General features: G+C 38.2%; 2 protein-coding genes and 1 long non-coding RNA gene across 3 annotated transcripts; 2 read left to right on the top strand and 1 right to left on the bottom strand.

Annotated features, from left to right (window-relative positions):
* The first annotated feature begins 716 nt into the window (after positions 1-716).
* On the top strand, positions 717-2870 carry LOC132094663 (uncharacterized). The gene is made up of 3 exons (XR_009422371.1): positions 717-756; positions 1956-2110; positions 2230-2870. It is a non-coding gene; the product is annotated as an uncharacterized LOC132094663 (long non-coding RNA).
* A 953-nt stretch (positions 2871-3823) lies between these two features.
* Positions 3824-22402, bottom strand: gtf2f2b (general transcription factor IIF, polypeptide 2b). Its single transcript, XM_059499643.1, has 8 exons — positions 22190-22402; positions 21418-21491; positions 21311-21329; positions 21005-21146; positions 7869-7950; positions 7693-7792; positions 7446-7589; positions 3824-4302 (listed from the first exon to the last, which is right to left on the bottom strand). Exons 1-8 carry the CDS (start codon positions 22256-22258, stop codon positions 4168-4170), a joined length of 765 nt encoding a protein of 254 aa, XP_059355626.1. The 5' UTR covers positions 22259-22402; the 3' UTR covers positions 3824-4167.
* On the top strand, positions 13979-15550 carry LOC132094944 (BTB/POZ domain-containing protein KCTD4-like). The gene has a single exon (XM_059499642.1). It carries the CDS (start codon positions 14149-14151, stop codon positions 14923-14925), a length of 777 nt encoding a protein of 258 aa, XP_059355625.1. The 5' UTR covers positions 13979-14148; the 3' UTR covers positions 14926-15550.
* Positions 22403-22663: the final 261 nt, after the last annotated feature.

Here is a 22663-nt window from a genome sequence, read left to right as displayed (position 1 = left end):
TATATATATATATATATATAATTATGTTTACTGTGTATACACATACAATAGCTATATATTTTGAAAAAATATTGCATGTTTATACATTTATATTCTTATACTTTACATTATATATAAATATATGTTTTTGTATTTGTATTTATATATACATAATAAATCAGTATGTACACAGTATACACACATATATTATGTAAACAAAAACTTTTATTTTGGATGCGTTAATTGTTGAAAGCACTTGTTTTATTCAAGTGAGGAAAATGCTAAATGAATGAATGAATACTGGGCTTGACAAAATTATTGTACAAATTTGGTTTAGTGTTCCAGTCATCCTCATCTTAAAGTTTTCATGTTGCATTCATCTGACTTGGGTACAGTATCGACTCCTTTTCTAACACATCTGACTGCAATTCCTCCTAAAGCCTTTAAATCAGATTCGGTCAACTTGTATAGCTTTATTGTAACGTGCAAAATTTTTGGCAAGCCGCGTATTCAGTTCGTGAACCACATTAAGTAGGCAGCTGAATTCGCTCACAGCAACTTTAATTTACTATTAATAGTTTGATTTTGTTGTTATTTTGTCATGTCTTTAGTACAAAGCGTCATCAGTGTCCTGTAGAGGGCGCACAGGTCCAGTCGATGGGCGGAGAGAAGCGAGTGACGCATTTCCTGTCTCTTTTAAAATCCAGCCCTTGAAGAAGCGAAGGCAGTCGACACTCATATCAGAGACGGTGTTAACCTACCAAGAATGCATATCAGGTAATGTGTCCTTTAACAAGAGTCTTAAATGCTGTTCTGCAGCCTGTTGGCAGATTTGGCGCTCCATCGTGTCTTGAAGATTGTGGAGAATGATACACAACTTGATAATATGTTTATTGTATAATATAGTATCGGAACTCGGACAAATATTAGGCTATTTGTATCCCACTGATGCATTTCAACATAAGCTGGAGTTCAATAAATACGTGCTACATAGATTGGTCCGCATGCATTTTATCATCAAAGTGTTTACCTGGGCCAAGGGAGAGCTATTCTAGATCGTATTGTGGTGCCAAGTAAAGAAAAAAATGTAATGAGGGAGATGTAATGCATTAAACCCCATTATTTGAATAGAAATTTAAAGAAAACCGTTTATTTAAAATATAAATCTTTTATGAAAATTGTCTCAAGTCACTTTTGATCACTTTACACTTTTAATTACATTTTATGTCTGTATAATTCAAATTATAACCATTTATAAAATAAGTCTAATGAACTTGACTTGCATTCATGGAAATTGCAGTTTAGTTGTAGTTTTGTCATCTGAAAACAACTTGACCGGTTTAAATCTATGAATCTTGTTTAATGCATCATCAAATAACATAATTGATCCTTTCAAAAAGTGTGACTTCACTGACCCTTATATGAAAAAGCCTGTTACAGCCAATGAATTATCAAAAAAAAAGTTATTTTTCCCTCAATCTTGCAATTCAGATTTTTTTTTTCCTCTAAATTCGGACTTCTCTCAGAATTATGAGATATAAACTCGCAATTGCGAGTCAAGATCGGAATTGTGAGACAAAATTACAATTCAGACTTTTTTTTTCTTTCTTAGAATTGTGAGTTTATATCTTGCAGTTCTGATTTTATAACACACATTTGTGAGTTAAGCCAGAATTGTGAGTTATGAACTGAATTTATTCAGTTTATTTATGAAGTTATTTCTGAGAACAAATCAGTCTTTTTTTTTTTCAACTTTTTCAGGATTCAACTTTATGACTCGCAATTGCAAGTTTATATTCCACAATTCTGAGAGAATTCCGAATTGTGAGCGTCCGAATCGTAAGAAAGTTGGAATAACTTATATATTTTAGTGGTAGAAACATGCTTGCATACTTTTATTTTTTATAAAAGATATATATTGGGAATGACGGATTGATTGACTAATGACTAATAGACACTCCCCTCTTTCTCACTAGACGTGTACGGTCTGCAGGACACAGGATACGGGCCGCTTGCTCTCACTGGGGTCCGTGCGTCAGCTGAGAGCAGAGGGACGGTGACCAATAAATCAAAATACATTTAACATGCAGGAGGCAGCCGTTACCTGTCCATCAGCTACATTAGCATACAAGTGAGTGCTCACTATGTCAAGAGCCCTACTGCCTCATTAATATGCATTATAACTGATAATATGCCTCTGTGGCTTATATGATAGTAAACAAGCTTAATGCTGTTTTTTTTCCCTCTTAGGTTTGCAGCATAAAGCCTATATGAAAGGAAACTTTAAATGGCATACAAAGAAAATAAGACTGAAGAATTGTAAGGTACAACACTTCAAACTGTCTTAAATGCACCTTAAGTGCAAATAGTTTAGCAACATAGACTGAAGTGAATGTCAAGACGTTAACACAGTAAAGATGTGCAATGATGACTTCAAATCACTGAGGTCACGACCAGTGAAACTACATAATAGCATGTATTACCTGAGCACATATCGTCTGTGCTGGATTGTGTGCTTAAAGGCCTTAGGGCTCTATTTTTGACTCCTTTTTTTCTCTTGCCATTGTTTCCACAGGCAAAACTATAAATCCAGATGGCATGCTGGATCAACCCGAGTGGATGAAAAATAACAGTGGAGGGCCGAAAAGGCTGGGGAAAAAATAAATGTATGAAGGTGGTGATAGAATAAGAATTTCACACCTACAGTACCTACCACACATGGCTTTCACACATCGGATAGGGCTTGGAGAGAAAGCCCAGATGAACACAAATCTAAATGTACCATTTTAGTATACATGACATTAGCTAATGTTATTGTCTTATGCTTTTCACTGTAATATCTATATCTTATCTATTATCTTTCATATTAAACAATGCATCCAAACAAAGAATACTGCATTTGAGTTTTTTCTTGTTCAATACTTAATGAAAAATTAAATTACTTTGCTTTTATTTTAATAACTATAGCTCATTATTTTTATAACTTAATTTATATGCTACAGTTAAGTTCGGGGTAACTTTTTTTAAAAATAAAAATACTTTTTTATGCTAAGACTTTACATCAAAAGTGACAGTAAAAACACTTTTGTTATTATTTTCCATTTCAAGTAAATGGTTTTTCTGAACTTTATATTCAGCAAATTCATGGGGGGGGGAAATCAGCTTCATTTTGCATTTCAAAAATGCAAATTAACCGGTTTTTAAACACTGATAATAAGAAATATTTCTTCAGCAGATCAGCATATTAACATGATTTCTGAAGGATCATGTGACACTGAAGACTGGAGTAATGATGCTGAAAATTCAGCTTTGCATCACAGGAATAAATACAATTTAATTTATTCCTGTTTTCTATGTGCTTTTGACCCGTTATGAATGCATTTAATAATTTTATTATTTGTAACTATTGTATTGGGGTGGTGAAAAATACATATTTATAACAGCAGAGGAAACATCTCTGCAGATATGGTGACCGGCACCCATCCAGAACAAAAATCATATTTTGTTTTTAACAAATTAAGTAAATAATAATGATTATAACAATAATTCATCACATCTTCATAACTTCTCTAGTTACTCAAAGTGCTTTACATTGTCAGGACTATCTCCTCATCCACCACCAGTATTTCTACAAATAAAAATGTTTGTACATTATGCAGGTATTTATTGCGTTGCCTTCATGATAATTTAAACTGAAAAACAAACTTGGATGAAGAGTAAACACTGTAGTGAACAATCCAGAAATCCTTGTTGGTCCTAAAAATATGCCTCATCTTGCAATGCAAATTTAGTTTTGATTTAGTGTGACCCACATGTGATCTTGAGCAATTTACTCTTGCATGTGTTTATATGCACTAACTGTTACTGACGGGAGTTATGAAACTATTAAACTAATGGAAAGTCCAAAGGCTGACTGCGTTTTCATTAATGTTATTAATGTGCTGCTGTAGCCATAAACACAAGAGCTCTTAAATCGGAAGACTGTAAGAGTCATATGCAAATTACAGTATTCATTTCATAATGCTTTTAGAAAAATGCTTCGTTATGTAACCCAAGAAGAAAAAAGTTGATTTCTTTTATACTGACATTCGTTCCACCTGGGAGTGAACAAGGTCCAAAACAAATCTGGCACAAAAACAAACAACAGTTATATGAAAGCAAAACCAAGCCAGGCTTATGTAAACCGAATTACTCCATTTTTTCCTCCTCATCCTCCTGTCCTTCCTCATAGTGGCGATACTCTGGCTTCAGCTCCCAGGTGCTCTTATGAGGCCCTCGGGAATTATACACCCCGATCTCCCGAAGAATCTCCTTCAGGTAAATCTAGAGGAAGAGCAGATAACAACTTTCTGAAAAGTGCTAAATACTTTATTTAGCCTCACTTAGTGTAATCTATCCACTAAATGGCAAGACCACCGTGGGAAGTAACAATTATCATTCTCCGTTCTTTTTATCTTCTTTTCAGTTATGACTCATGCAACTTCAATCACATTTATATTTCTCCAATCCTTCAGGGAGACCGAGGCAGCAATCAAGTGGCAATTATTCATAGGATCATCAAGAGCTCACTTAACCATGATAATACAATCAACACCAATAACATGCAGAATATTTGTGATTTCTTGTAACACAGTTTAATCTCTCTCATGTATAACTTCTATAAAAAAAAAAAAAAGATTTAATCAAAATTGCCATTAACAGAGCAAACATCAGTTTTGATGAACCCTTGCTAAAAAGGTTTTTTTGTTCCCAGTTGCAACCTCATCATTCAAATGTGTAATTAAATATATATTTATATACATGACAATGTTTCAAAATAAATTACATTAAAATATATTTTAGTTTAACATAATTGCATGGCAATAGACTAGTGTGACCCTGGACAACAAAACCAGTAGTGACAATTTTTTGAAATTGAGATTTATACATCATCTAAAAGATTAATAAATAAGCTTTCCATTAATATATGGTTTGTTAGGATCGGATAATATTTGGCCAAGATACAACTATTAGAAAATCGCCTTGGTGGTCCAAATTAATTCTTAATGCATATTACTAATCAAAAAATAAGTTTTAATATATTTACGGTAGGAAATTTACTAAATATCTTCATGGAACATGATCTTTGCTTAATATCCTAATGATTTTTGGCATAAAAGGAAAATTTATCATTTTGAACCAGTGTTTTTTTGGCTATAGCTAATTTAAACTATATTACACATTCATTTATTTACAAATAACGTTCACACTTTATTTGAAGTTCTCGCCATTAACAAACCATTAACTATGACTTCAAACTCCTAATTTTATGCTTATTAACAGTGAGGTAGCTGTTAAAGAGGTCATATGATGCAATTTAAATTTTTCCTTTCTCTTTGGAGTGTAACAAGCTGTTCATGAATAGAGAAGTTGGAAAGACTAAAGACTCAAATCCAAAGAAATATTCTTTATAAAACTTAGACTCGTCCACGCCCTCCTAAAACGCCTCGTTTAAACACGCCCCCATTTGTCTACATCACTATGTGAGTAGATTTGCATAATGCCACCCAAATGTTCATGCAAAGACAGAAGGAGTAATTTTGATTCTCGCTGTAGTATTGTTGTTGCCACTGCTGTCATGTTGTGGAGACGCTGTGTGTTTCGCTGTGGAAGCGAAACTACTTTCTTTGGCCTTCCAAAAGTAGGGTTGGGTATCGATTGGGTTTTATCCGATACCGGTGCCATTTCGATACTTTTAAAACGGTACCGGTGCCTAAACGGTGCCTGAACTGATACTTCTATAAAAATAAATAAATAAAAATTAAAAAGCCTAAAAAAGGATAACATTAAAAATATTTAAAATAAATCCATAGCTTTCACACGCTCCTTGGATGCTCTCATTTCCCAAGCTTCCCTTACTCTAAGGCTAATAAATGTATTTCATGATCTGGGTCATTATTTAATACAAAACCACACATAATGTTTCTACTGTATCTCTGTCACTCACTCAATCAACCTCGGCTCTCTTGCGTGTAGGAAACAATGATATCGACAGTGTTTACTTCCTGAACAAGTGCGCACCTGAGTCAGTGTTGCTTGAACATTCACGCGAACCGCGCCACAGTTCGGGAGCAACCGAGCTCAGACCACCTTCTCCAGGTAGTCTTGGGTTCGGTACCCCAGTGCGCACCAGGGTCCGATGACAGCGTTCACATTAGCGATTTTTCATGCGCACCGTGCGCCGTCCCGTACTAAACTGCCAGTGTGAAAGCCCCCTAAGACGTTTGCACAGTAGTGTACGTATAAAGTGCGTATAATTAGATTAGGTATAATAAAAAGTATTATTAAAGTATGCTTACATATGTGTTAAGGGCTCGATTGTCACTGGAGGAAACAACTGCGGTGTGATGAGCAGTGAACGGAGAGAAAACTTTACAGTAGATGAGAAACCGACTGCTCCCTCGTGACCTTTTGCAAACTGTATTTATGACAAAGAACTGCACAGATACAGATATTCTAACAATATATCAATAAACACACACACTGTGTTCTCTGTTTCTGTTTGAGTCTGCTCGCGCTGCTCTGCCGCGGTCTGTGGATTGAAGAGCATGCTGAAAGACGCAGAGGAGACTGGTCTGACGCCGGTTTCATATGAAATTTAAAGGGACTGACTCTGAGGCGATCGCAAATTTGAGTACAGTTTATGAAGCCCCGCTGAAAAAGCCTAGCGACGCCCGAGCTTCGTGTGTACACTACGGAGAACCAGGACAAATATTCCAACCGATCGCTCAGGCATTTAAGAGGCACCGAAATCTGTGCTCTGATTCGGGTACCGGTGCCATATTGGTACAGGGTTTCGGTACCCAACCCTATCCAAAAGAGGACACAACTAGAAATCAGTGGTTAAGTTGCATTTACAACACTATTCCAGAACAGTTCAACCCAAATATTCAGATGTGTGCAGCACTTTTTCATTGCAGTAACATTACCATCTCACGCGTCTGAGGCATTCGGCCAATCACAACGCACTGGATAGCTGGCCAATCAGAGCACATCTCGCTTTCCAGAACAAAGAGCTTTGTAAAAATCGATGTGTTTCAGAAGGCGGAGCATAGAGAGAAAAAACAATAATGAACAGTGTGTGGAAAATAATGTGTTTTTTAACCTTAAACTGCATAAACATTACACCAAATACACAAAATAATATTCTTTTTAGCAGCATCATATGACCCCTTTAAGTTTAGGATTAGGGATCTAGAATATGGTCATGAGAAATATGTGCTTTATAAGCACTAATAAACAGCCAACATATCAATAATGTGCATGCTAATAAGCAACCAGTTAATAGTGTTACCTGATCTTTATACTTAAGTGTTACCTGAGTACTCTTTTTAAAAGTGTACTTTTTTCATGAGGGGATGCACAAGCTCTATAAATATAATGGCACAGTGTTTTCACGTTCAACTGCCTTGAGCTGGACAACTTACCACCGGTTGCTTCGTGATGTCCACCAGGTCTCTGATGTTATAGTACTGGTGCTTCTCAAAGGCAGAGAAGAGCATTTCCAGAACCTTCTGCTTGTCAGCTCTTGCACGTTTGCCTTCCTCTTTCTTTCTCTTCTCATGCTCCACCTGAACAAAAGCATAAGCAAACCAGAGCATTCATTCCTTTGCTCACATTATTATATCCCTCTCTCTCTCTCACACACACACACACACACACACACACACGTACATTATGGCTGTGGTTGGACACAGGTTTGTAATTTGTTGTGACAGCCTTCTCAAGCTTCTGGGATAAACGAAGAGGTTTGGTTGATTCTTCGATCTGGAGCCTGTGAATAAAACCGATCTCTTGAAGGTCAGATCTAATGCCTTTGATTGGAGTATTGTGATCAAGCTTTGACTTACTTCTTTAGTTTCATGTAGCTCTCAGTGACTGCAGGTCTACACTCGGCTCGCTGCACAACCATGCCTTCAAGAGCCAGCTTGTCTTAAAAACAAAAGACATTCTACTTTATGCATTTCTGAGATGGGACAGTTCACCCAAAAATTGAGTGGTCATTATTTACACACCAGGTGAGTTATTGTCATTCATTCCTTGGTGAATTATTCCCTTTTTAAAGCAATAGTTTAACCTTAAATGAAAAATTGAACCTTAAATGTACTCCCCTTCAGGCAATCCAAGATGTAGATGGATTTGTTTCTTCATCAGAACAGATTTGGAGAAATTAAGCATTATATCACTTGCTCACCAATGGATGCTCTGCAGTGAATGGGTGCCATCAGAAGAAGAGGCCAAACAGCTGATAAAAACATCAAAATAATCCACACAACTCCAGTCCATCAAAATACATCTTAAGAAGCAAAAAGCTGTCAGTTTGTAATAAATACATAATCAGATTTTTAATTTTAAACAGTTGCTTCCGGCTAAAATACGAGTCCTCTATCCATAATATTGCTTTCTCCAATAAAAACATCATCTCGTCTGAATCAGGATCGAAATATGCACAGATCAAGCAATTGTTACCAACAAAAACAGTTCAAAATAGTTTCAAACAAATATAACTGTGGATTTTGATGCGAGAGGAAACCGGAGGAGGGACCCTTTCGATGGAAAAAGCATTATTATGGATTATGTACAAACAGAACCCACTTAAAATTAAAACGTCTTAATGATGGATTTGCTCATTAAAATACACAGCTTTTGGCTTCACGTGACATTAATTGATATTCTGGAGTAATGTGTTTTACTTGAGGATGATTGTGATGTTTTTATCAGTTGTTTGGACTCTCACTCTGACGGCACCCATTCACTAAAGAGCATCCATTGGCGAGCAAGTGATGAAACCTGTTCTGAAGAATAAACAAACTCATCTACATCTTGGAGTACATTTTCAGCAAATTTACATTTTAGGTGAACTATTCATTTAACATTGCACAGCCATGTTCAAACACCATGTGTCATGCATTACACACTCACACAAAGTAGAAGCAAAGCTAATTAAAAATATCTGAGTTTTGCAAGCAACTAATGGCTTCGCATTGTACTAAAACGTTAACATACTCCAACAGCAAGCACTCTAATAAAGCGTTGGCACGAAACCCCTCTTACAAGGTGACAATTGAAATACTGTGATTCAACCAGGTGGTATTTATGGCACTATTCTGAAGTGTTTGACTTTTGTATGGTCAACCAGCCACGAGTGATGATTTTAATCAAACCCCAATGAGCCTCGCTCCTGCAGAACGCCATTGTGCTGCACTGCTCTCGTTCGATGGCGCGCCGTGAAGTCGGCCTAATGGTTTAGCTTGCTTCTATTGATTGTATTAATTGTACCGCGGTGCCTGTAATACCTTGTGGTTATTGTCTCAGAGACCTTTTAAAAGGGCAGAAATATTTCACTCACAAAATGCATCACAGCATCACTAATGCGTACAGTTATTGGCAATTATTGCCAGATGAGTGGTAGAGCACTTGTTGGAGTAACTCCATAAAAACGCCCACTTGTGTTTCAAAACTTCAACAAAGCATCCATTTTCCTCGCAATTACCCGGAGGCTATGAAGAGGGGTCAGGGCAAACCGAGACCTCAAGGTTCGCATCTCCTCTGCACAGTCCCTCCCCGAGAGTCACGTGACTCGCGAATCTTACGAGGCCGGTAACGTTACATAAGTATTTCCACACAGGATTCATATTTTAAATCAGCCGGAGATGCATTAATGCTGGCTCTGAATGGAGTAGGACTGTGTTTGGGGGTGGCACGAGTTGCTCAAACCGATGGTGGGCAGCAGATCCGATGCTGAGATGATAGCGAGGTTACGGGGGTCGGCCTTCCACCTCCTCACAAGATCCCACCAGTTTGACTTCCTCAGAGACGAGAGCAATAACATCCCCGGCCCTCAGCAGGACACAGCCTCTCTACCTCCACTCACTCACACACACACACACACCCACCTGCAGGCAGAGCTTCAATCCCCACGGTCTCTTCATCGGCAGAGAAACAAACCGTTTCAGCGCCTCAAGGTCTCTTAAACTCAGCGCTCACTCACCTCGGCGCCTGCTGATTTTGATCATCTCCAAAAGTGTCTAGTATTGCACACTGAATTTTATGAGACCGCTGCATTTAATTTATGCTTTTCAATTAAGATTTTTCATTAGCTGGCAGAGTATCAACCTCTCGTTCCTTTCAGCACTGAAATTTGTGAACACGGAGAAGATTTGCCAGAGCACAATAACAGTTGTAGCCTAATCTTTTTAAAAAGGACTCTGAGGGAGTAGACGGAGATATTTCTGGGACAAGATATAACAGTAAAATAATAATAAGACTCTTAATCATATGCCTCAGAGGCTTTTTAAATCACGTCTGTGGCACAATTTCGCTCCGCTCTAACTCTGCCGGCTTTATTTCCACATTTGTTTTGAAATACTGTGCACTTGGTAATTTAGTGTCTGCAAACACTACGCAAATATAGAAAATGTACTGCCAGTTTCACAAACAATAGCATGTTCAGCAGCCCCAAGTGCATTTAGACACTTAGTCGCAATTAAAAATGCATGAATACATTGCATTAGTTATAAAAGCTTCTCAGCTGGTCTTGAGGTGATTTTCAGGGCTAATATCATTCAGAAGTGCACATTCTTTCTGTGAGGGTTAGATGATTTGAAGCAAGTGCTCTTATGGGTGCAGGGCATTACTCTCTCATATGTGGCCATTTGAACAGCCATAGGTACCTGCCGCTTTATTCTGAATCAGAATGTTTCCATGACAACTACATAAAAGCTAAATTCATACTTAAGAAAATTCAGCTGCTAAGAAAACAAACAGAGATTGTATAAATGAGAAATGAATTTTCACATTGGTTCAATTCCAAGGTAACAACATATCAAACAACAACTCGGGAGGACTAGATTATAAATGATGAAATTAGTCATTCATCCATTCCTGAAGAGATTCATTTGCTCACTTTCTTTCGGTGAATCAAGTCACATCTCTGTCCTATGTTTTCCTTCAAGGGTGCAAAAAAATACAGTTCGCTATTGGCTTTTAGTGGACATACTTTATGACAAAGTAACCTCAGGGTAGTTTATCATATCATGTTTTGAACATGCTACCATTTGAACATTGCTACCGTTTCACGCAATATTTTAGCTTCAGTTTTAACAGTATTATATATATTGTTTTCAAACTGAAGCTAAAAATATTCAAAAACATTCCATATACCATGTGGTATTTTAATGAAAAAGTGTGTTTGAGCTATCATCCTTTAAAATAATTGCCACCCGGTTTGATATTCTGTTTTGTAATGCATAACCTAATTGTCCAAATAGTTTTTTTGGCCCTTTTAGTTTTATGAATATGCATAACTGATTATGAATCTGGCCACAAAGCACAGCATTTGCTCCACTTTGTCTCGGTTCATTGTTTCTGCATTTGTCAAGCCTTATATTATTCTGCACAGTTAAACTAATATCTCCCATCCATGTGCTCTGTTCTACATTTGCCTGCTTGAGCATCTGCCACTGATGGACTAAAATCAATTTGGGCCTCTTCAAATTGAACAAACAAGTGCACTAATTAAAACAAAAGATAGATGAGAAAAAGCAGGTCAGCCACCCACTATTTTCTCTGGCATAGTTAAACCCTGTTTGCAATTCAAATGCATATGAATAAACCCAGTAATCACACGATGATTAAACCATGACCGAGCAATCGCCTATAAGAACTATAATCAGTCATATATGACCATAATAAACTGTCACTGCATCTGTAATCAGATGGCTATGTGCATGGGCGGCACAGTTTAAAAAAAGTCATCAGGAAAGTGGCACAGTGTTGCACAGATGTACCGTTTGAAATCACAAATCCAAGACAATATAGGCAAAAAAACAAACCCCTGGTTTCACAGACAGGGCTTAAGACTAATCCTAGACTAAAATGTAAGTCTGAGCTGTTTCCACTGAAATAAACTTGCACTGACTGATCTTAAAAATATATCAGTGCCTTTTTAGTTTTAAGATGCACATCGGTAATGGTTTTTTTCTAAGCATGTTTATAAAAATTACTTAAATGTCCTAATTGATCTATGGTCTAATCCTGGCTTAGTCTAAGCCCTGTCTGTGAAACCGGGCCAAAAAGTTTTTACAATTGTGAGACTTTGGATTATTCTGCTGATTATTGAAAGCATATCTTCTCAGACTAGTGGAGAGAAAACATCCAAAATACACATTTTAATGTGTATTTTATTACACTTTCTATCTATCTATTTGCATCTGTAGATTACAAATAGAATACAAATCGTTTCTTTAAATGCTCCACTTCAGTAGCACCAAACTTTACAGTTTTATCCCTATCTACTGTATAATCAGGTTTATAATCAGTTTTTTCATATATATATATATATATATATATATATATATATATATAAAACATGCCTGATTGTATGCAACATTTTATTTCTAAAAGTGTGGTGAAATTGTTTTCTGGCTGTTGACAGTATTTTGTGGAGCGATAAAGAGAGACACCGAAAAATAAAATAAATAAACACCTTTGACTAATATGTCAACAAAATTAAGCATTTTTTTAATCTGTCTTTACCCAACATTCAGATTTCTGTCCTTCAAATATAATCCAATTATCAAATATTTAATTAGATAAACAAAATTTCAGCAAAACTGTAATACAAAATTTTTTGCAATTCTTAATACAATCAATCAACTTGTGAGTAATGGTTATTTCCATAAATTTTTTATGTCATTTTTTTTTTTTCATCTGTTGTCTTGCTTTAAATAATTGAATATAATCTTGTACTGTTTTTACACACAAAAAAGGCTTGTGTGACATTAACTAATCCATAGATCTAGTAACAACCCACAGACTGTGCCATTGTTCAAAACTCAAGTGATTTAATAAATCAAAATACCAGCATGGTATGTATAACAGAAGCAAGGAAATTTGATAAATTTGCTTCCAAAATGTAAATGATGTGATATTTTAAAAAATTTCTTCTGTGTAAAAGTGAGAAGTATATGTGAAAACATCCAATTTAATCCATCTGTTGAATATGTAAAGCCAAATCATCCCCAGTACACAGACAGTGGATTAGCCTCCACCCGTCTCAGCTGCTAACAATGTACATGCAACAAAATTGTCTCAGAAGGGTCCATCTCCTCTGTCCTGGGGCTCCCACAGAGGTGCTGTCTTTCGAGAATGACAGACAGGCTGTCATCTGTTAGTGACATCACTGAGAAAAATGTCACCACAATTCTGCTGCTGTTTAAGGGCATGTCTTCTTTGTGAAAGACAACAACTCAGGCTCTTGAATACCGACAGCCCAAGTTTAACAAGGATTATATTAAGAATATCGATTCAGAGTTCTCGTCCCTGGGTGCTTTATATTATGAAACATCACCGCATGTCTTGGTTGCATGTACAACACCCTTAAAGACGGCTTGGTGCCAATTATGGGCTCAGTCCCCATGACTTCAAGTGAAGACGTAGGCTTAATTATCAAAGGCTCCCCCGATATCTGGGTCACGGCGAGTACCTCAAAGCCTCTCAAAGAAAAGGAGAAGGCTTTAATGCATTCATCCCTTTTGATATGAATACTAGCAAATAATTTACATAACTACACCTACACAACTCGATACAGCTCTTGTTTGGCGATAAAGCCGTCAGTTGTCGGCACATCACACAGACAGCTTTCCAAAGCAACAACTTAACATGATAGACGCCAAAGCATTAACATCTGGCTCTCATTGGAGGGAGTTCATTATGTGGGATCCCTGTGATTCGGACCTCTTGGTGAGTTCACGTGCCGCCACCCAACTGAGGAGTCCTTTCATCAGAGGGCAGCGACGCTAATTGCCGAGCCAGAGAGGCGCTGAAGTGGAAAGGTGATTATATGCAGTTTCTAGATCGAAGGGCAGCAAGCAAAATGCTCGCTCCCTCCAAGCCCACACCACTGATGCAGTAGAGCCCACCCTTAAAACCCCTCCTCCCACTGCGAGTGCCTGCGTGCATGCATATATGTGTGCGTTTGCGTGGCTGTGAAAGGCTCAGACACTGTTGGCAGCGCACACTGCTCCCGCGCTTCATGCCAGCACCGCTCAGCTGCGCTCCTATTTGTCCGCCCGCCCGCTCACGAGCGCGCTCCCCACACGCTCCGCCAGGCTGGGTGTGAGGCACGGCATGGAATGGAATCTCAGAAGGATGGAGAGTGAACTGAGACAGATCAATCCGGACTTGCTGCAGCCCAGCAAGAGCTTCAAGAAACCTTCCTCCGGCACCATCACCATCAACGTGGGGGGCTACCTGTATGCTGCACAGCGCCATACCCTGGCCAAGCATCCCGGCTCTCTGCTAGAAGAGATGGTGACCGGGAAGAAGCCCGTGGTGCATGTGGACTCCATGGGCAACACCTTCATCGACCGCGATGGGCCCATCTTCCGGCACATTTTGAACTTCTTGCGCATGGGCGAGCTGGTGCTGCCCGATGACTTCAAGGAAGCCGAGCTGCTCCGACGCGAGGCTGACTTCTACCGGCTGAGCGAGCTGGCCCAAGCCCTGCAGGACTGGGAGCAGCAGCAGGCCACACAGCACGAGCCCGCCTTCCTGGAGGTGACAGACAGCCACGAGCGCTCGCAGGGTCTGAGGGTCTACTGCAGCGACAGCACCTTCATCGAGAAGGTGAAGAACCGCCTGGTGCAGATCTCCAAGAGCCGCTTGGACGGCTTTCCGGAAGAGTTCGAGGTGTCGTCCAACATCATCCAGTTCCGGCATTTCATCAAGTCGGAGCAGGGCTCTCGGCTTGTGCTGAAGCAGGACAGCACGTTTTTGTGTACACTCGAGTGTTTGAAGCTGGAGGCGGTGATGCTCGCTCTCAAAGGAGGCTATCGCCTGCTCACCAGCCTAGACAGCAGCCGTGGATCAGTGGTTCAGTGCGAGGCTCTGCATTTTGTCAAGTGACCCGAGCAGAACTGTCACCACATGACCTGCTGTAAAACCACCCTGCATCAACAAACACCAGCGTCCTCAACTGAAAACCTGTTCTGGAATACTCCACGCTAACCGCTTCTACGTGACGCACTCCGACAGACAGCCTTGAGAAACGAGAGAGAGAGAGAGAGAGAGATGATGTGTACTGTGCTGTGGGGTTATGTTTGGTTCGTGTTTGTAATCGTCTTCTGTTTGAAGAGCAACAGTTTTTTAGTGTAGATGGTGATGATAATGAATCTGATTTGCAGAGTACTGTGGAATCTAAACCCTAAGTGCAGTGATCATTACATTTGTGATGTTAGTTTTGTGATTTCTGGTAATGTGAACATGTAGTAAACAACAGGTAGTAATTTGGAGTCTGTGAATGTTTTGCACAATAAAGCCACATAATTTATTCAGAACAATGTTGAAATGTTCATAAATGAGACTGTGGATCATCTGTGGAATGTACGGTGGGTTGTATAAATATAGCTACTTTTATTTTTTCTTATTTGCTGTGGAGTCGGCTTGTAAGAGAGATACTCTGTCCTAAATTGTAAGTTTGCAATATTATGCAGCAAAATGTGACCTAAAATTAAATTTCCTCCAGCATTGATCCAAATTCGTATGGGTTTGATCATTTTTAGAGCATGTGGCATACATACATCTACCACAGATATTCTAGCATGTGTCCACTGATTCATAAACATCTGATGCATCACACGAAAACTAGACATGCTCACTTAGCTCAGTAACAAAATCTAGTCAACTTCACCCTTCAACTTCTTGTCAAGCTACTGTGGGAAAATATCAAGTTCAAAATAGATGTGAATTTTACAACAAAACATTCAGAGCGCAGAGAGTAAAAAAAAAAACAGCTCTGCTCGACAGTTACAGTCTAAGTCAGCCGTTTCAAAGAAAGGCAAAGGCAGACTTATGGTTACACTCACTTTGGATTAGCCGACATCTCCGCACACTAATATCCATCTGTTTCCATCAAATCTGTCATGCACTCTCATGCAATCTCCCACTAAAATGAGTCTAAAGCACATTTCTGACATGGGGAAAAAATGAAACGTGTCGTGTGGACATCAAAACAGGGCTCTTTTTAATTGCAGATATCAGTCATTCATATTTGATGAGACACGTCAGGGCTTATTAGCCGTTGTCACCGGCTGATGTGTTTCTAAACCGCTGCCAGCAGGAGACTGGAGACCTGCGGGAGGGTGCTGGGAAGCAGGAGCATTTATTTCACATGGAAGAAATCCATTAACAGCTGAAATATTCATGGATTAGTCTCACATCCAAATGTTGCCAGGAAAATCAGACTCCTACATAACAAAAAAAAGAAGCTCCCAAGGAGGCATGACTAATGGCTCCCTCTCAATTTGATCAAAATTAATGGTCAGGCAAACATGTGACTTCAAGGACTCGTATGCCCTTAAGAGACTAATTTCTCAGCCGCATGGAGAGAAAACCGGAGTGAGACCGAAGAATAAAATTCCTGCTAATGTACTTTTCAAAGTGCAAGTATGAACAGAGGCACACCGCCATGTTAGAACCACGTAAAATGGGCAACAGTCAAGGACATCTGTAAAAGAAGAGAACGAATGCAACAAATCAAAGTTTCATAAAGAGTTGGAAGAAGAAAAATGCAAGAAACAAAGCCTGCATATATTTTCATGCTAACTTCTGATATTCAGCAAGCATTTATTAAACCAAACCAAACATTCTGGCTGTTTTTCTGCACATATTATTATTTTAATGTTCTTTATAATGTTAATAAAGTTTTTTTTTTTTAAACAAAATGACAAATAAATGTGGTAAAATGATCATTATTCAACCCTCATTCTAACCCTCTCTCTAAAATGACCTTTTTTAAGGGGCGGGTACTTTAAGGATTATCAGTAATCCACCACTGTTATGATTGGCTAACGTCATTGCATAGAAACAGCATCAATGCCCCCTTGCTATTAAATGCTTTTTGACAACATGATCGGTTCCTCTTCATCTTTCAACAAATGTTTCTTTATGAACTCTCCATGACACTGTGCCTCGTTTACAAAACAAAATGCTCCGATTAATCCCCGACATGATCCGGGGTGCCATTAACAATAAACTATCCACTTGCTCGTTATGCTGAGAACCTTCTGATTACTGTACAGAGATGGGAACAAGCTGTTTAAACCGAACACGTCAAAGCGAATGTTCTTTTCCTCTGCTGACGACAGACTCAAGTTTTAAGACTCTGTCAGAAAAAGAATGCGCATCTTTATACTGTATCCGGTGTAGACAAGATAGTGGCAGTGATTGTAGTTCCTATTTGCTTTTGACACAATGCAACACTTTAGCGTGATCAAGCATCAGCCATTAAAGTACACATGAAATCAAAATCGACTATATTTGTTAGCACACATTGCTTTTTTGTATTGAACAATTCATCCGTGCAAGTCAATACACACAAATTAAAAAAATAGTTTGCCTTAGTAATCATTAATACAAATCTGAGAATGCTCCTCCCCTCTAAAACGACGGACCATCTGTGATTACGTCAGACTGACCGAAGGCATGGGGGGGGGGGTGTTTTAAGCTATGAAAATTCCAGGATGTTTTAATGGAACAAAGACCTCTTATATGCCAAAAGATCAATCAAGGCAAATTTTATTTCTCAAGAAACAACCTTCTCAACCCCCAACATCCAGCCTTGATTACCACAGTCACATGACTCTAATGTGAGCCGAATCGTGGCATCTCTATTTCAAGTCGCTGATGGAAATGTGCGCAAAGAATGTGCCTTTCACAAGAGTAGCGCACACGTGAGCATAAGTGCCCAAGTCTGACTTTAACTTGGCAACAGGCTTTAAACGGTCATGTCAATCAAGTCAAGCTGCCTCCTCAACCTATCGTTGTGAAGGACTTAACAAGTAGGAAAAGATTTTCGCCCCTGACAGCTTATCAAAGTCTCAGCAGCTCCTCCACACCTGGCGGCACCTGGTCCATACACTGCTGCTGTTCACTGACACACTGATCGCTCACAAAAGAACACGCAAAAACCTTCATCTCTCAAAATGATAATGTGATAACCTACACCCGAGTATGTGCAATCATGAAGCCAAGGACACATGTGTCCGGTTCTGATTCACATGCATAACACCTAGGGTCACTAGGTCATTAAAACACAGATGTGCAGTTGAAAGCAATCACTAAGGACACACACCCTCATTGCAGAGGTTTTGTTTGGGCTTTCTGCTCCCTGCCTGCACAATGATGCATGACCTCCATCCGTCAAACAGCCGTCTATGTCCTCTTCAACACTAAAAACTAATACCAAAGAAGAGTGTTTATGCTTTGGATTAGCCAATAGAGAGCTTTTCATACCCTGAACCATTTCAATTCATAACTTACTGAGAAAAAGACACTGTTACCCTTCCACCCCCAGAAAAAGCTTTTTAGTGAAACAAGTAGAGGCTCTATTCATGGCCAACTTCTGTGGCCAACCTGTTGCTTAGCAACCACTTAATCAATACCTGGGGCTTGTGAGTGCTAAGCAGACAACGGGAATTTTTTTTTATAAGTGAACAAAAGCGCACAACACAATGATTGCAATTCCACACTTAGCCTTGTGCGATTTTCAGTAAGGCTGCAATTATTATGCTGCGAATATAAACTGCACTGTACAGTTGCAATCTTCAATCTGTATTAAAAATCTTTCATTTGCAATGCTGAAGAGAACAACCCTTTGATGACAGCAAATAAACAAAATGCTGCACGGCATGATAAAGTACCAGCTAAATAATAACAAAACAAAACTGTAAAATTGATCAAAAAATATTAATCAATTTATAATGCGTTTTAAAATGTAATTAATTCTTGTAATGCATCATTACTCCAGTTTTTAGTGTCACATGATCCTTCAGAAATCATTCTTATATGCAGATTTGCTGCACAAGAAAAATTTATTATATTATCATCATGTTGAAAACATTTCTGCTGCTAATATTTTTTTGAAAACTTGGATTCTTTGTTATAAACAATAGAAAGTGTTGAATATAAAGTTAAAAAAAAATATTATATATGCCTTTATTATCACTTTTAAACATGTGTCCCTGATGAATAAAAGTATTCATTTCTTTCATAAATGGCAGTGTGCTGAGGAGTAACTAGTTACATAATTTATTTACAAGATAACTGTAACTGTAATCTATCAGTTTCTTTCTCAAATTTCACCAGCTGCTCTAAACTATTAGGCAACAATGTTTCAGGAGTTCAGGACACATGCTTATTTGATAACCATTTTATTTTCTATTTGGGTATGTGTAAATGCTTTAAGATTAACGGTTTGCTCCAAAGCATTGTTAGAAGCCAGTTTTTCCGGTTTCCTATGCAAAGATTTGATGTCAAAAACAGTATCTTAGCAATTCAACTATAAATCTATAAAACTTTAAATCGGTGTTTAAACTCAGAATGAAAAAGCGGAGCTAAAGTCTGATTTTGTGGAAGTTGAACTTTAAAATTAAATCATATCTTAATTCGATTTGGGATTTTAAAAAGTCTAAAAAATGATCAATTTTGAGTGCTACTGTAAGGTTAACACTGCCTGCTTTAAATGTTTTAAAATGATTAACATTAGACATTTAGAAAAGTGTCAGTGCCGATAGCCTTGTGGCCATACAGCACCACTGCAGGGGCGTCCTGAGCCCCCCCTCTCTCTCCCATTTTACTTCCTGTCATTACTCAACTGATTAATCAAAATAAAAGCAAAAATGCCCCAAAAAAAAAAAAAGTAATCAAAATGTAATTAAATGTAATCAGTTACATTACTTTATTAAAGTAATTGAAATATTTACACTACCAATTAACCGTTATAAATAGGGTCACTTGTAATCTGTAATCTATAACATTTACAATGTAACCTTCCCAATTCTGGTGCTGGCATCAATACCTAGAGAACAAGAAGACAGTACAACACAAGTATATACAATAACCCCAATTACAGCAGTAACAGGTCCACAAAATTCCTGAAATCTGTATTTTATAAAACACATATATTTTAAAATGATCCATTAAAGGGGTCATATGATGCGATTTCAATTTTTCCTTTCTCTTTGGAGTGTTACAAGCTCGAAGTGGAAATATTTGCGTAATGCCGCCTAAATGTTCACGCAAAGAAAGAAGCCGGGGTTTCAGTAACCACAGTTATTATTGAAGTAGTATTGAAGTTAGTATTGAAGCAGCCATGTCAGAGAGATGCTGTGTGTTTATAGGAGAAAGCAAAAGCACTTTATTTATCCTTCAGAAAGTAGATGCATTTAGGAGTCTTTAAGATTACTTACACCAGAACAGCAATGCATTTTATGGACGATTTTTTCGTGAACCTAGGAGAGGAGGTCATTCTGACTTTGCTACGACAGTCTCAGAATCAGAATGAGCTTTATTGCAAAGTATGTTAACACATACAAGGAATTTAAAAAATACAAATATGGCGCTTCTGTATCAGCTACTGTAAGTATGTTTTGTTATTAGTTTAAGAATTTACTGTTGAATGTTCAAGTGCGGAGTTTTGCATGTCGTGTGTGTGTGTGAGAGAGAGAAAGAAAGAGGACTCTGTCACATGACACAGACATTATTAACTGTCTTTACCTCTATTTTGAAAGATGAAACTCGTGATTATGGAAAGGGGCGTTACATTTCCCACGAGTGCTTGCGGTGTTCGGCCAATCACAATGCACTGGGTCAGCTGGCCAATCAGAGCAGACTGCGCTTGTCAGAAGGAGGGACTTAGAAAACAAAGTGTTTGAGAGAGACGGGGCATAGAGGACCTGCAATAATGTACAGTATTTGAAAAACATTTTAAACATTAAAGCATGTCAACATATTCTGTTACACCAAATACACAAAATAATGATTTTTAAAAAAGCATCATATGACCCCTTTAACAAAGCAGTTTTTAGCTTTTGGGACCAACACTAGATGGAATGATTAATTCTGTTGATTAGCCAAGCAGGCACAGTTATTACCGTTCCTCACACCGGTTGCTGTTCCCAGTGTCAGAGAGCAGGGTTACACTCACCTGAAGTCTCTGTGAAGACAGCGAGGCTCTGGCCGCCCACCGTCTGTATGGTGAAGGGATGCTCTCTCGGGGAGCGCACGGACGAAACCTTCTCCCCAGAGCACTGCACCACGGTCAGCTCCTCGTTCAGACTGAAAGACACCTGAGGAAACCATCAATCAGCCTCAACATAAGCAACAGTACATCACACGTTCCCTCTCCACAGCCCAGGGTCAGATCATAGTAATTATGCAAATCAGCAATGACATCTTGATAAAAGAGGAGGAGCAAATGGTGTATGTCTTTAAAAACATTAATAAAACTTACCGCCGTCTTCCCTTGAGCTCTAAAAGAGAGATTAAAAAGCATGAGTGGAAAGATTTCATACACAGCCTAGATGTCAATTTCGAATGAGCTTTCAAATTAGATCATACTTCCCAATTTTAAGCGTGCCTACTTCTCCTCGCCCAGATGCTTTTGCCCACTGCTGAGAAAGATATTTGGGGACCTAAAAAGAAGTGAATAAGAATACATTTACTTATTGGCTTCCTAAAAAAAAAAGTACTTGTTCTCATATTTGTCAGAGTTGAATTTCAATAACTCAACTGTATGTTTACATTTTCTGAAGCAAATATGAGTATAAATGTGATGATACATATTGTGTGAGGTTGCCATGGCATTGCTGTGCAGTTGCTAAGGTGGTTCTTACAATGTTTCTATGGTTTTCTGGGTTGTTGCTAGCTGGTTACTTACTAGTCTTAGCTAAGAAGATTATTATATATTTTTTTTTAAATCAATGTTTTTACAACTAGCTTTCAATTTTTTTAAATGTTTCCTTTTTTGACTGAATTGCATAAAATTAAATGGAAGTAAAATTTTAACTGATGCATGTGCATGTTTCCTTTTAATCTTGCAGTTTACATCTTATACTAGCTACTAAGTTCGGTAATGGGGCGGGTTTTAACAACAACAGATCATGGGATACATTGTAGAGTTCCAATTAACTTGAGTACTTTTGAAGCACTTTGAAAAAAAAATAATAATAATTGAAACGAAAAAAAAAAAGATATCAAAATACAAACAACGCGCCGTTGAAACTCCCTCCATCATTCACATCAACTGTACAGAGTTAGTTTAGCGCCATAGTTTAGCTCTCCAGAGTTTGTTCAAAGGTTCAGCACCAAAGCTGACTGATAAACCACCAACCTTCACCAGCCAGACTCCCGTGTTTTGTTTGGCTCTGGTTAAATCGACGTCTCGGCCTTTGTCTGACATGACTGGAGGGTTTTGTGTAAAGAACACAAACAGCTTTTACTGAACTACAGTGAATATGCGATTGGTTACTGAAAGGCAAATCGCACTATATGTAGTCAACATGAACAATTTAGCTCATGATGAACCTGCTGGTCATCGGAGAGGCTTTTATATCTATTTACCCCCATCTAGTGGCCATGTGAAGAAATTACATTTACTTTGCATTGCATATGTGAAGACAGTATATATATATATATTATAATTTTAACCAGCCAAAGTTCGTAAACAGTGAAATTAAATACATTATATGTGCTATGTGTGGCATACAGAATATAGGCCTGTAAGTTTAATATATTATAAGCTACATAAGGGTGCAAAGCTGATATAAATAGCCTTTATAACATCCTCAAAATTGAAATTTATTAA

The sequence above is a fragment of the Carassius carassius genome, chromosome 19 (assembly GCF_963082965.1).
Source record: "Carassius carassius chromosome 19, fCarCar2.1, whole genome shotgun sequence".
Lineage (NCBI taxonomy): Eukaryota > Metazoa > Chordata > Actinopteri > Cypriniformes > Cyprinidae > Carassius > Carassius carassius.
The sequence above is the reverse complement of the archived record's forward strand: the minus strand, read 5'-3'. Positions and strand labels throughout refer to the sequence as shown.